Below are 12,931 nucleotides of genomic sequence, written 5' to 3' on the forward strand. Positions count from 1 at the left end.
ACACACACACACACACACACACACACACACAAACAAACAAACGTAGGGAATTTAATCATTTTCATCCCGAGATCAAGATTGATCGATCAACTGTAACATAAGACGGAGGGCATCTGAATTGGCACCCCTCTCTTCTCTGCTGAACCATTAATCTCTTTCTCTCCTGCTCACTCATTCCCTCTCCTCCCTCCATGGCCCCCTCCATGGCCCCCTCCATGGCCCCCCTCCATGGCCCCCTCCATGGCCCCCTCCATGGCCCCCTCCATGCCCCCCTCCATGGCCCCCTTCCATGACCCCCCCTCCATGGCCCCCTCCATGGCCCCCTCCATGGCCCCCTCCATGACCCCTCCATGGCCCCCCTCCATGGCCCCCCTCCATGGCCCCCTCCATGGCCCCCTCCATGCCCCCTCCATGACCCCCCCTCCATAGCCCCCTCCATGGCCCCCCTCCATGGCCCCCCTCCATGGCCCCCCTCCACCCCTCCATCCCCCCCTCCCTCCCCGCCCCCCTCCCTCCCCCCTCCATGCCCCCCTCCCTCACCCCCCCTCCATCCCACCCCCCTCCCTACCCCCCTCCACCCTCCCTCCCCCTCCCATCCCCCCTCCCTCCCCCCTCCATCCCCCCCTCCATCCCCCCCTCTACCCCTCCTCCCCCTCCCCCATCCCCCTCCATCCCCCCCTCCCTCGCCCCCTCCCATCCCCCCTCCCTCCCCCCTCCATCCCCCCCCTCCTACACCCCCTCCCGCTCCTCCTGCTCCCTCCCTCCCTCCTCATCGATCCCTCCCTCCCTACATCCTCCCCCTCCCTCCCTACATCCCTCCCCCTCCCTCCCTACATCCTCCTCCCTCCCTCCCTACATCCCTCCCCTCCCTCCCTACATCCCTCTCCCTCCCTCCCCTACACCCCCCCACCTACAGTATCTCAGTATCTACAGTATCTCAGTCTACAGTATCTACAGTATCTACAGTATCTCCGTATCTCAGTATCTCAGTATCTCAGTATCTCAGTATCTACAGTATCTCAGTATCTCAGTATCTCAGTATCTACAGTATCTACAGTATCTACAGTATCTCAGTATCTACAGTATCTACAGTATCTACAGTATCTCAGTATCTACAGTATCTACAGTATCTACAGTATCTCAGTATCTACAGTATCTCAGTATCTCAGTATCTACAGTATCTCAGTCTACAGTATCTACAGTATCTACAGTATCTACAGTATCTCAGTATCTACAGTATCTCAGTATCTCAGTATCTCAGTATCTCAGCTACGTATCTACAGTATCTCAGTATCTCAGTATCTCAGTATCTCAGTATCTCAGTCTACAGTATCTACAGTATCTCAGTATCTCAGTATCTCAGTATCTCAGTCTACAGTATCTACAGTATCTCAGTATCTCAGTATCTCAGTATCTCAGTATCTCAGTCTACAGTATCTACAGTATCTCAGTATCTCAGTATCTCAGTATCTCAGTATCTCAGTCTACAGTATCTACAGTATCTACAGTATCTCAGTATCTCAGTCTACAGTATCTACAGTATCTCAGTATCTCAGTATCTCAGTATCTCAGTCTACAGTATCTACAGTATCTCAGTATCTCAGTATCTCAGTATCTCAGTATCTCAGTCTACAGTATCTACAGTATCTCAGTATCTCAGTATCTCAGTATCTCAGTATCTCAGTCTACAGTATCTACAGTATCTACAGTATCTCAGTATCTCAGTATCTCAGTCTACAGTATCTACAGTATCTACAGTATCTCAGTATCTCAGTATCTCAGTATCTCAGTATCTCAGTATCTCAGTATCTACAGTATCTCAGTATCTCAGTATCTACAGTATCTCAGTCTACAGTATCTACAGTATCTCAGTCTACAGTATCTACAGTATCTCAGTATCTCAGTATCTACAGTATCTCAGTATCTACAGTATCTCAGTATCTCAGTATCTCAGTATCTACAGTATCTCAGTCTACAGTATCTACAGTATCTCAGTATCTCAGTATCTCAGTATCTCAGTATTTAACAGTATCTACAGTATCTCAGTATCTACAGTATCTACAGTATCTCAGTATCTCAGTATCTCAGTATCTCAGTATCTACAGTATCTCAGTATCTACAGTATCTACAGTATCTACAGTATCTACAGTATCTCAGTATCTACAGTATCTACAGTATCTCAGTATCTCAGTATCTACAGTATCTCAGTATCTCAGTATCTCAGTATCTACAGTATCTCAGTATCTACAGTATCTCAGTATCTCAGTATCTCAGTATCTACAGTATCTCAGTATCTCAGTATCTCAGTATCTACAGTATCTCAGTATCTACAGTATCTCAGTATCTCAGTCTACAGTATCTACAGTATCTACAGTATCTACAGTATCTACAGTATCTCAGTATCTACAGTATCTCAGTATCTACAGTATCTACAGTATCTCAGTATCTCAGTATCTCAGTATCTCAGTATCTACAGTATCTCAGTATCTACAGTATCTCAGTATCTCAGTATCTCAGTATCTACAGTATCTCAGTATCTCAGTATCTACAGTATCTCAGTATCTCAGTATCTCAGTATCTCAGTATCTCAGTATCTACAGTATCTCAGTATCTACAGTATCTCAGTATCTCAGTATCTCAGTATCTACAGTATCTCAGTATCTCAGTATCTCAGTATCTACAGTATCTCAGTATCTCAGTATCTACAGTATCTCAGTATCTCAGTATCTCAGTATCTCAGTATCTACAGTATCTCAGTCTACAGTATCTACAGTATCTACAGTATCTCAGTATCTCAGTATCTCAGTATCTACAGTATCTCAGTATCTCAGTATCTACAGTATCTCAGTATCTCAGTATCTCAGTATCTCAGTATCTACAGTATCTCAGTATCTCAGTATCTACAGTATCTACAGTATCAACAGTATCTCAGTATCTACAGTATCTCAGTATCTACTGTATCTCAGTATCTACACTATCTTCATCCTCCTCCTCTTTACAACTGCAGATGCTTACAATTGATTGATTGTTTGGTTGATTGATTGATTGATCACTCACTCTTGCCCCTGTTGTGGGTGTTGCAATAGTTGATGCATCATCTGGCTCTGATGCAGGTCCTGGCCACTCCCATTGGAGGCGGGACCAATGGGGTACTGCGAGATCATTGGCTCAGGCTTCATGTACATGTCCCGGTGCATGTTGGGATAACCGTGGCCGTGCGGGGGGAGCGGCGGCGGGGTCATGTGACACATGTTCTCTGGTGTCATGGTCCTCAGCATGTGAATGTCTGGAAGACAGGGAGGAATACATTTTTATGCATCATCAAGTTCTGAGTGTTCTGGTCATCACATCATCTGATGGTATATACAATAGGAGAACAATTCCCTGATTATCACTTAGTCTGATAACTTGACCCAAATACACTGAAGACAGACCCAGGGTCAAACCAGGGTTCATTGTCCAGTGTATTTGGGGTTTTTGAATGCTACTATTGATAATCTGTGGCCAGGTTCCCATACAATCTTTTACCAGGAAAACCCTCAGATGACACAGTGTTGTAATAGATGTGAATGTAAGATACAGTGCCTTCAGAAAGTATTCATACCCCTTGACTTATTCCACATGTTGTTATAGCCTGAGAATTCAAAATGGATAAAATAGTTTTTTTCCTAATCCGTCTACACACAGTACCCCATAACGACAAAATTAAAATATGTTTTTAGACATTTTTGCAAACTTATAGAAAATTAAATACAGAAACATCTGATTTCCATAAGTATTCACACCCCTGAGTCAATACATGTTAGAATCACCTTTGGCAGCGATTACAGCTGTGAGTCTTTCTGGGTAAGTCTCTAAGAGCTTTGCACACCTGGATTGTACAATATTTGCACAATATTCTTAAATTATTCAAGCTCTGTCAAGTTGGTTGTTGATCATTGATAGACAGCCATTTTCAAGTTTTGCTATAGATTTAAGACAAAACTGTAACTAGGCCACTCAGGAACATTCAATGTCGTCTTGGTAAGCAACTCCAGTGTATATTTGACCTTGTGTTTTAGGTTATTTTCCTGCTGAAAGGTGAATTAATCTCCCAGTGTCTGGTGGAAAGCAGACTGAACAAGGTTTTCCTCTAGGATTTTGCCTGTGCTTAGCTCTATTCCATTAATTTTTTATCCTAAACAACTCCCCAGTCCTTGCCGATGACAAGCATACCCATAACATGATGCAGCCACCACCATGCTTGAAAATATGAAAGAGTGGTACTCAGTGATGTGTTGTGTTGGATTTGCCCTAAACATAACGCTTTGTTTTCAGGACATAATGTTAATTTCTTTGCCACATTTTTTGCAGTTTTACTTTAGTGCCTTATTGCAAACAGGATGCATGTTTTGGAATATTTTCTTTCTGTACAGGCTTCCTTCTTTTCACTCTGTCAATTAGGTTAGTATTGTAATAGTCATTCAAAAATCATGTTGAACACTATTATTGCACACAGAGTGAGTCCATGCAACTTATGTGACTTTTTACTCCTGAACTTATTTAGGGTTGCCAAAACAAGGGGGTTAAATACTTATTGACTCAAGACATCTCAGCTTTTCATTTTCTATTAATTTTTAAACATTTCTAAAAACATAATTCCACTTTGACATTATGGGGTATTGTGTGTAGGTCAGTGACACAACATCTAAATGTAATCCATTTTAATTTCAGGCTGTAACACAACAAAATGTGGAAAAAGTCAAAAGGGTGTGAATACATTCTGAAGGCAGTGTGTAAATCCAATACATAAATACAGTGCTATCGTATTTAATTCTGTGATCTAGTGTGTAATCAGGCCAGGTTCCCTCCACCCTAGGCTAATGGTACTTTCCATTGTTCCTTCCTGGAGCTCGGCCAATCAGATAAGACCTTCCACACCTTCTCACTGATGGGAAAGACCAACACGGGTGTGGGTGGGGGGCAGGACGTAAGAACATTGACGCATGTAGACTTTGTGTTGCCTACTACAACTTTCTGTGAGAAATTTATAGAAATATACTACACGTAATCCAGCTGTTATGCGAACATTTCGGAGTTTCCATCAGGTATTTAACATAGCAGCCCACATGAAAAAAATACTACAGTTTACTATAGAATACTATACTCCACACTGTAGTATCCCTCGATCGTGTGTAGTACTTACTATAGAATTTAATTGTATACTGTAGAATACTACAGTATTAACCGCAAACAAACTCTGTAGTAAATACTACAGTAATGTCAGCAAAAACACTAGTTTTGTCCTACAGTTTTGAAATACCCCACCCTTTCTCAACCCCACCAAATGTGGAACATATTCCAGTCTGTGCTAGCAAAACAATCTGACCACTTCCGTATTGAGCGAATCACTGGTAATTCCTGCTTTAGTTTTTGCTTATAAGCAGGAATCAGGAGGATAGAATTATGGTCAGATTTGCCAAATGGAGGGCGAGGGAGAGCTTTGTACGCGTCTCTGTGTGTGGAGTAAAGGTGGTCTAGAGTTTCTTTCCCTCTGGTTGCACATGTGACATGCTGGTAGAAATTAGATAGAACGGATTTAAGTTTGCCTGCATTAAAGTCCCCGGCCACTAGGAGCGCCGCCTCTGGATGAGCATTTTCTTCTTTGCTTATGTCCTTATACAGCTCGTTGAGTGCGGTCTTAGTGCCAGCATCGGTTTGTGGTGGTAAATAGACGGCTACGAAAAATATAGATGAACTCTCTCTTGGTAGATAGTGTGGTCTACAGCTTATCATGAGGTACTCTACCTCAGGTGAGCAAAACCTAGAGACTTCCTTAACATTAGACATCCCTCACCAGCTGTTATTGACAAATAGACACACACCCCCGCCCCTCGTCTTACCGGACGTAGCTGCTCTGTCCTGCCGATGCACAGAAAACCCTACGGTGCTTCATCGTAGTCCTTTACCACTGAGCTGACAACTGAATATTATCCATGTCGTCGTTCAGCCACGACTCGTGGAAACACAAGATATTACAGTTTTTAATGTCCCGTTGGTAGGATAGTCTCCAACGGAGCTCACCCAGTTTATTCTCCAGTGATTGCACGTTGGCCAATGGAACGGATGGTAGAGGCGGGTTACCCACTCGCCGACAAATTCTCACAAGGCACCCAGATCTGCGGCCCCTGTATCTCCGTCTTTTCTTCATGTGAATGACGGGGATTTGGGCCTGGTCCGGGAGAAACAGTATATCCTTTGCATCGGACTCATTAAAGAAAAAAATCTTCGTCCAGATCGAGGTGAGTAATCGCTGTTCTGATGTCCAGAAGCTCTTTTCGGTCATAAGAGACGGTAGCAGCAACATTATGCACAAAATAAGTTACAAACAACGCAAAAAAACACACAAAATAGCGGCAGCCATCCCCATCCGGCGCCATTAGAAGAGCTGAGCTGACACATCGTAGTCCTCTCTCTCTCTCTCTCAACCCCAACACCATATCATTTACTCCATCAACCCCAACACCATATCCTTTACTCCATCAACCCCAACACCCATATCCTTTACTCCATCAACCCCAACACCATATCCTTTACTCCATCAACCCCAACACCATATCCTTTACTCCATCAACCCCAACACCATATCATTTACTCCATCAACCCCAACACCATATCCTTTACTCCATCAACCCCAACACCATATCCTTTACTCCATCAACCCCAACACCATATAATTTACTCCATCAACCCCAACACAATATCCTTTACTCCATCAACCCCAACCCCATATCCTTTACTCCATCAACCCCAACACCATATCATTTACTCCATCAACCCCAACACCATATCCTTTACTCCATCAACCCCAACACCATATCCTTTACTCCATCAACCTCAACACCATATCCTTTACTCCATCAACCCCAACACCATATCCTTTACTCTATCAACCCCAACACCAACCTATCCTTTACTCCATCAACCCCAACCCCATATCCTTTACTCCATCAACCCCAACACCATATCCTTTACTCCATCAACCCCAACACCATATCCTTTACTCCATCAACCCCAACCCCAACACCATATCCTTTACTCCATCAACCCCAACACCATATCCTTTACTCCATCAACCCCAACACCATATCATTTACTCCATCAACCCCAACCCCAACACCATATACTTTACTCCATCAACCCCAACCCCAACACCATATCCTTTACTCCATCAACCCCAACACCATATCCTTTACTCCATCAACCCCAACACCATATCCTTTACTCCATCAACCTCAACACCATATCCTTTACTCCATCAACCCCAACACCATATCCTTTACTCCATCAACCCCAACCCCAACACCATATCCTTTACTCCATCAACCCCAACCCCAACCCCATATCCTTTACTCCATCAACCCCAACACCATATCCTTTACTCCATCAACCCCAACACCATATCCTTTACTCCATCAACCCCAACACCATATCCTTTACTCCATCAACCCCAACACCATATCCTTTACTCCATCAACCTCAACACCATATCCTTTACTCCATCAACCCCAACACCATATCCTTTACTCCATCAACCCCAACCCCAACACCATATCCTTTACTCCATCAACCCCAACACCATATCATTTACTCCATCAACCCCAACACCATATCCTTTACTCCATCAACCCCAACCCCAACACCATATCCTTTACTCCATCAACCCCAACACCATATCCTTTACTCCATCAACCCCAACCCCAACACCATATTCTTTGTTCTTTTATAACTTAAATTCCCTCTCCTTCACAACCACAGCATAATAGAGAGAGGTGGAAGAGAGCCTAGGGTAAAGAGGGGTCAGACTTACCATTGACCTGCTGAGGGGAGTATGGCTCAGAGCTGGAGTCTGGGGGGGACTCAGGGAGCGTCCTGGAACATTGTGGAGAGATATGGATAAGGTTGGTATAAAGATGTCTGTTGTCTGTAATGTGGACTCTAGTTTCTGATCTCTGCCTTCCTCCCCTCTCCACTCTCCCAATGGTTTATTTGTCCAAGGATAGCTTAATCAAGCACTGATTACATAACGGTGACTTAGATGAGGGTGTCTGTGGTGTGAATCTAGTTTAATAGATGAAGAAAGATTATCACGTCATTGTAGACATGAGTCTGACTCTTCCTCACAGCAACGTTGGTTAAATGGGAGATACTAAGATTATCTTTTCAAGTTGTATCTCACTTTGATATTACAAATATATATTACATTATATATATATATATATATACAAATATTATATTACTGCTCTAAAAGTAGCAGGCAAAGCTGGGTTGTTGCAGTGGCACAATATTCACTACACAGTGCATTCGGAAAGTATTCAGACCCCTTGACTTTTTCCACATTTTGTTATGTTTCAGCCTTATTCTAAAATTGATTAAATTGTTTTTTTCCCCTCATCAATCTACAAACAATACCCAATAATGACACATTTACATAGGTATTCAGACCATCTACTCAGTACTTTGTTGAAGCACTTTTGGCAGCGATTACAGCCTCGAGTCTGACATTTCTCCCATTCTTCTCTGCAAATCCTCTCAAGCTCTGTCAGTTTGGATGGGGAGCGTCGCTGCACAGCTATTTTCAGGTCTCTCCAGAGATGTTCGATCGGGTTCAAGTCCACGCTATGGCTGGGCCACTCAAGGACATTCAGAGACTTGTCCCGAAGCCACTCCTTCGTTGTCTTGGCTGTGTGCTTAGGGTCGTTGTTCTGTTGGAAGGTGAACCTTCGCCCCAGTCTGAAGTCCTGAGCGCTCTGGAGCAGGTTTTCATCAAGGATCTCTCTGTACTTTGCTCCGTTCATCTTTCCCTCACAGTCCCTGCCGCTGAAAAACATCCCCACAGCTTGATGCTGCCACCACCATGCTTCACCGTAGGGATGTTGCCAGAGGAACTCTGGAGCTCTGTCAGAGTGACCATCGGGTTCTTGGTCACCTCCCTGACCAAGGCCCTTCTCCCCCGATTGCTCAGTTTGGCCGGGTGGCCAGCTCTAGGAAGAGTCTTGTTGGTTCCAAACTTCTTCCATTTAAGAATGATGGAGGCCACTGTGTTCTTGGGGACCTTCAATGCTGCAGAACTTTTTTGGTACCCTTCCCCAGATCTGTGCCTCGACACAATCCTGCCTCAGAGCTCTACAGACAATTCCTTCGACCTCATGGCTTGGTTTTTGCTCTGACATGCAATGTCAACTGTGGGACCTTATATAGACAGGTGTGTGCCTTTCCAAATCATGTCCAATCAATTGAATTTACCACAGGTGGACTCCAATCAAGTTGTAGAAACATCTCAAGGATGATCAATGGAAACAGGATGCAACTGAGCTCAATTTCGAGTCTCATAGCAAAGGGTCTGAATACTTAAGTAAATAAGGTATTTCTGTTTTTGCAAATATTTCTAAAAACCTGTTTTCGCTTTGTCATTATGGGTATTGTGCGTAGATTGAGGAAATTGTTTTATTTAATCCAGTTTAGAATAAGGCTGTAACGAAACAAAATGTGGAAAAAGGGAAGGGGTCTGAATAATTTCCGAATACACTGTATATACAAAAGTATGTGGACACCCCTTCAAATTAGTGGATTCGGCTATTTCAGCCACACCCGTTGCTGACAGGTGTATAAAATCGAGCACACAGCCATGCAATCTCCATAGACAAACATTGGCAATAGAATTGCCTTACTGAAGAGCTCAGTGACTTTCCAACAAGTTCGTCAAATTTCTGCCCTGCTAGAGCTGCCCCGGTCAACTGTAAGTGCTGTTATTGTGAAGTGGAAACGTCTAGGAGCAACAATGGCTCAGCCGCGAAGTGGTAGGCCACACAAGCTCACAGAACGGGACCGCCGAGTGCTGAAGCACGTAGCGCGCAAAACATATATTTCCTCGGTTGCAACACTCACTACCGAGTTCCAAACTGCCTCTGGAAGCAACGTCAGCAGAATAACTGTTTGTCGGGAGCTTCATTAAATGGGTTTCCATGGCTGAGCAGCCGCACACAAGCCTAAGATCACCATGTGCAATGCCAAGCGTCGGCTGGAGTGGTTTAAAGCTCGCCACCATTGGACTCTGGAGCAGTGGAAACGCATTCTCTGGAGTGATGAATCACGCTTCACCATCTGGCAGTCCGACGGACAAATCTGGGTTTGGCGGATGCCAGGAGAACGCTACCTGCCCCAATGCATAGTGCCAACTGTAAAGTTTGGTGGAGGAGGAATAATGGTCTGAGGCTGGTTTTTATGGTTTGGGCTAGGCCTCTTAGTTCCAGTGAAGGGAAATCTTAATGCTACAGCATACAAATACATTCTGTGCTTCCAGCTTTGTGGCAACAGTTTGGGGAAGGCCCTTTCCTGTTTCCCCGTGCACAAAGCAAGGTCCATACAGAAATGGTTTGTCAAGATTGGTGTGAAAGAACTTGAATGGCCTGCACAGAGCCCTGACCTCAACCACATCGAAAACCTTTGGGATGAATTGGAACGCCGACTGTGAGCCAGGCCTAATCGCCCAACATCAGTGCCCGACCTCACTAATGCTCTAGTGGCTGAATGGAGGCAAGTCCCCGCAACAATGTTCCAACATCTAGTGGAAAGCCTTCCCAGAAGAGTGGAGGCTGTTATAGCAGCAAAGGGGGGGACCAACTCCATATTAATGCCCATGATGTTGGAATGAGATGTTCGAAGAGCAGGCGTCCACATACTTTTGTTCATGTAGTGTTTCTATATATGTAGTGTAGTAATCTGTCATCTTCCTCTGTAATTCCTAGACATATCAGCTGTGTTTCCCATCCCCTACCATTCCCCCTCATCCATCTATAGTCCCCAGACAGCACAGCCTCACCCTAACTTTCACCATCACCCTAACCGTCACCCTCACACCTTCCCTCACCCTCACCCTCTCACTCACCCCCTCCCACTCCCTTTCTCTCACCCTAACCGTCACCCTCACACCCTCCCTCTCCCTCACCCTAACCCTAAGCGTCATTCACCCCCTCCCTCTCCCTGCTCCCCTTCCTCTCACCCCTGACCCCCTCACCCTAACCCTAACCGTCACTCTCACACCCTCCCTCACCCTCACCCCTCCCACTCCCTCTCCCTCACCCCCTCCCTCCCTCTCCCTCTCCCTCTCCCTCACCCCCTCCCACTCCCTCTCCCTCACCCCCCTCCCACTCCCTCTCCCTCACCCCCTCCCACTCCCTCTCCCTCACCCCCCTCCCACTCCCTCTCCCTCACCCCCCTCCCACTCCCTCTCCCTCTCCCTCACCCCCCTCCCACTCCCTCTCCCTCACCCCCTCCCACTCCCTCTCCCTCACCCCCCCCTCCTCCCTCTCCCTCACCCCCCTCCCACTCCCTCACCCCCTCCCACTCCCTCTCCCTCACCCCCCTCCCTCTCCCTCACCCTCCCACCCCCCTCCCACTCCCTCTCCCTCACCCCCCTCCCACTCCCTCTCCCTCACCCCTCCCTCTTCCTCACCCTAACCCCCTCCGACCCTCCGACCCTCACCCTAACCACCTCCCTCACCCTAACCACATCCCACACCCTCACCCTTACCATGTCCCTCACCCTAACCACCTCCCTCACCCTAACCATCTCCCACACCCCTTCCCTCTCCCTCACCCCTTCCCTCTCCCTCACCCCGACCCCCTCCCTCACCCCCGACCCACTCCCTCACCCCTGACCCACTCCCTCACCCCGACCCTCTCCCTCACCCCGACCCCCTCCCTCACCCCGACCCACTCCCTCACCCCGACCCTCTCCCTCACCCCGACCCCTCTCCCCCTTCCCTCTCCCTCACCCCGACCCCTCCCTCACCCCGACCCCATCCCTCACCCTGACCCTCTCCCTCACCCCAACCCTCTCCCTCACCCCCAACCCTCTCCCTCACCCCGACCCTCTCCCTCACCCCGACCCACACCCTCACCCTGTCCCCATCCCATCAGCTCACCCTGGTGCGTAGTGTCCTCTGTGTTCAGGCTTGACGTGGTTCTGCTGCTGCTGGTGGTTCTGCTGGTGGTTCTGTTGCCCCTGGCAGGGGTAGTTGTTGTGTCTCAGCAGACCCAGGGACGGGGGGTAGGGTGTTTGGCAGGGCTGGGGGTGGGGGTGGGGGTGGGGGTTTCCCTGAAGGAGGAGAATAGTGGGGCTCACGCCACACTGCAAACCCCCAGAAGAGGAATCTCCGGCCTGGGTTGATGAGTAGGAGTTAGGGCCTGGGGCACCGCTGTGGACCTCAGAGAAACAGCTGGGGGAACACAGAGGAGAACATATTTTACATTTTGATCATCTAGCAGACGCTCTTATCCAGAGTGACTTACAGTTAGTGCATTCATCTTAAAGTAGCCAGGTCAGACAACCACGTGATTGTGTATTAATATTAGTTCAGTTGGAAATGGCAACGTCCCTAGAATAGCATGTTATGAATTGGTGTGTTGAGGTGGGTCGTGTTTATCAGGGCACTCAGTTGAAAACATATTAAAGCGTTTTGCAATGGAAAACAAAAAAAATCATGTTTCTTGTTGGACAAATCCAGTTCGTCAGTCCCTATCGGTACCTAATGAACACAACCCTGGTTAGACGTCATTGTTGTTTGGTCGCATTGATAAGCTGAGTCACAGACCTGTTTGCGCTGTAGCCAACTCCTACGGTTGTTTGGCATGACAACGACAGACAGCACAAACAGGTCTGGATCATTAGGTACCAAAACGGATGAAAACTGACTGAAACAGGGAATACCTGGACCTGTCCAATAAGAAACACCCAATTGCGTTTTTATACCGTTTTCCAGGAGCCACTCACATGTTAGTGCTGTCGTCCTCCTTACTGATGTAGTCCTCCTTAGTGATGTAGTCCTCCAGAATACTGGTGTCAATGTTCGCTGGCTCCAAGGAGCTGGTAATATCATGACCTGCAGAG

The 12,931-nt window shown here is 46.7% G+C and overlaps 1 protein-coding gene across 1 annotated transcript in view; it reads right to left on the reverse strand.

The window, feature by feature from the left end:
- The window catches only part of myrf (myelin regulatory factor), a 60,951-nt gene that overhangs the window by 33,861 nt on the left and 14,159 nt on the right, over positions 1 to 12,931 (reverse strand). The window contains exons 2-5 of the mRNA XM_045205194.1: positions 12,815 to 12,923; positions 11,967 to 12,260; positions 7,850 to 7,911; positions 3,058 to 3,286 (exon numbers count right to left, since the gene is read on the reverse strand). Of these exons, the coding sequence (XP_045061129.1) occupies positions 3,058 to 3,286; positions 7,850 to 7,911; positions 11,967 to 12,260; positions 12,815 to 12,923 (694 nt within the window). The remainder of the gene's footprint in view (positions 1 to 3,057; positions 3,287 to 7,849; positions 7,912 to 11,966; positions 12,261 to 12,814; positions 12,924 to 12,931) is intronic.

Source organism: Coregonus clupeaformis, chromosome 19, assembly GCF_020615455.1.
Source record: "Coregonus clupeaformis isolate EN_2021a chromosome 19, ASM2061545v1, whole genome shotgun sequence".
NCBI classification, from domain to species: Eukaryota; Metazoa; Chordata; class Actinopteri; order Salmoniformes; family Salmonidae; genus Coregonus; species Coregonus clupeaformis.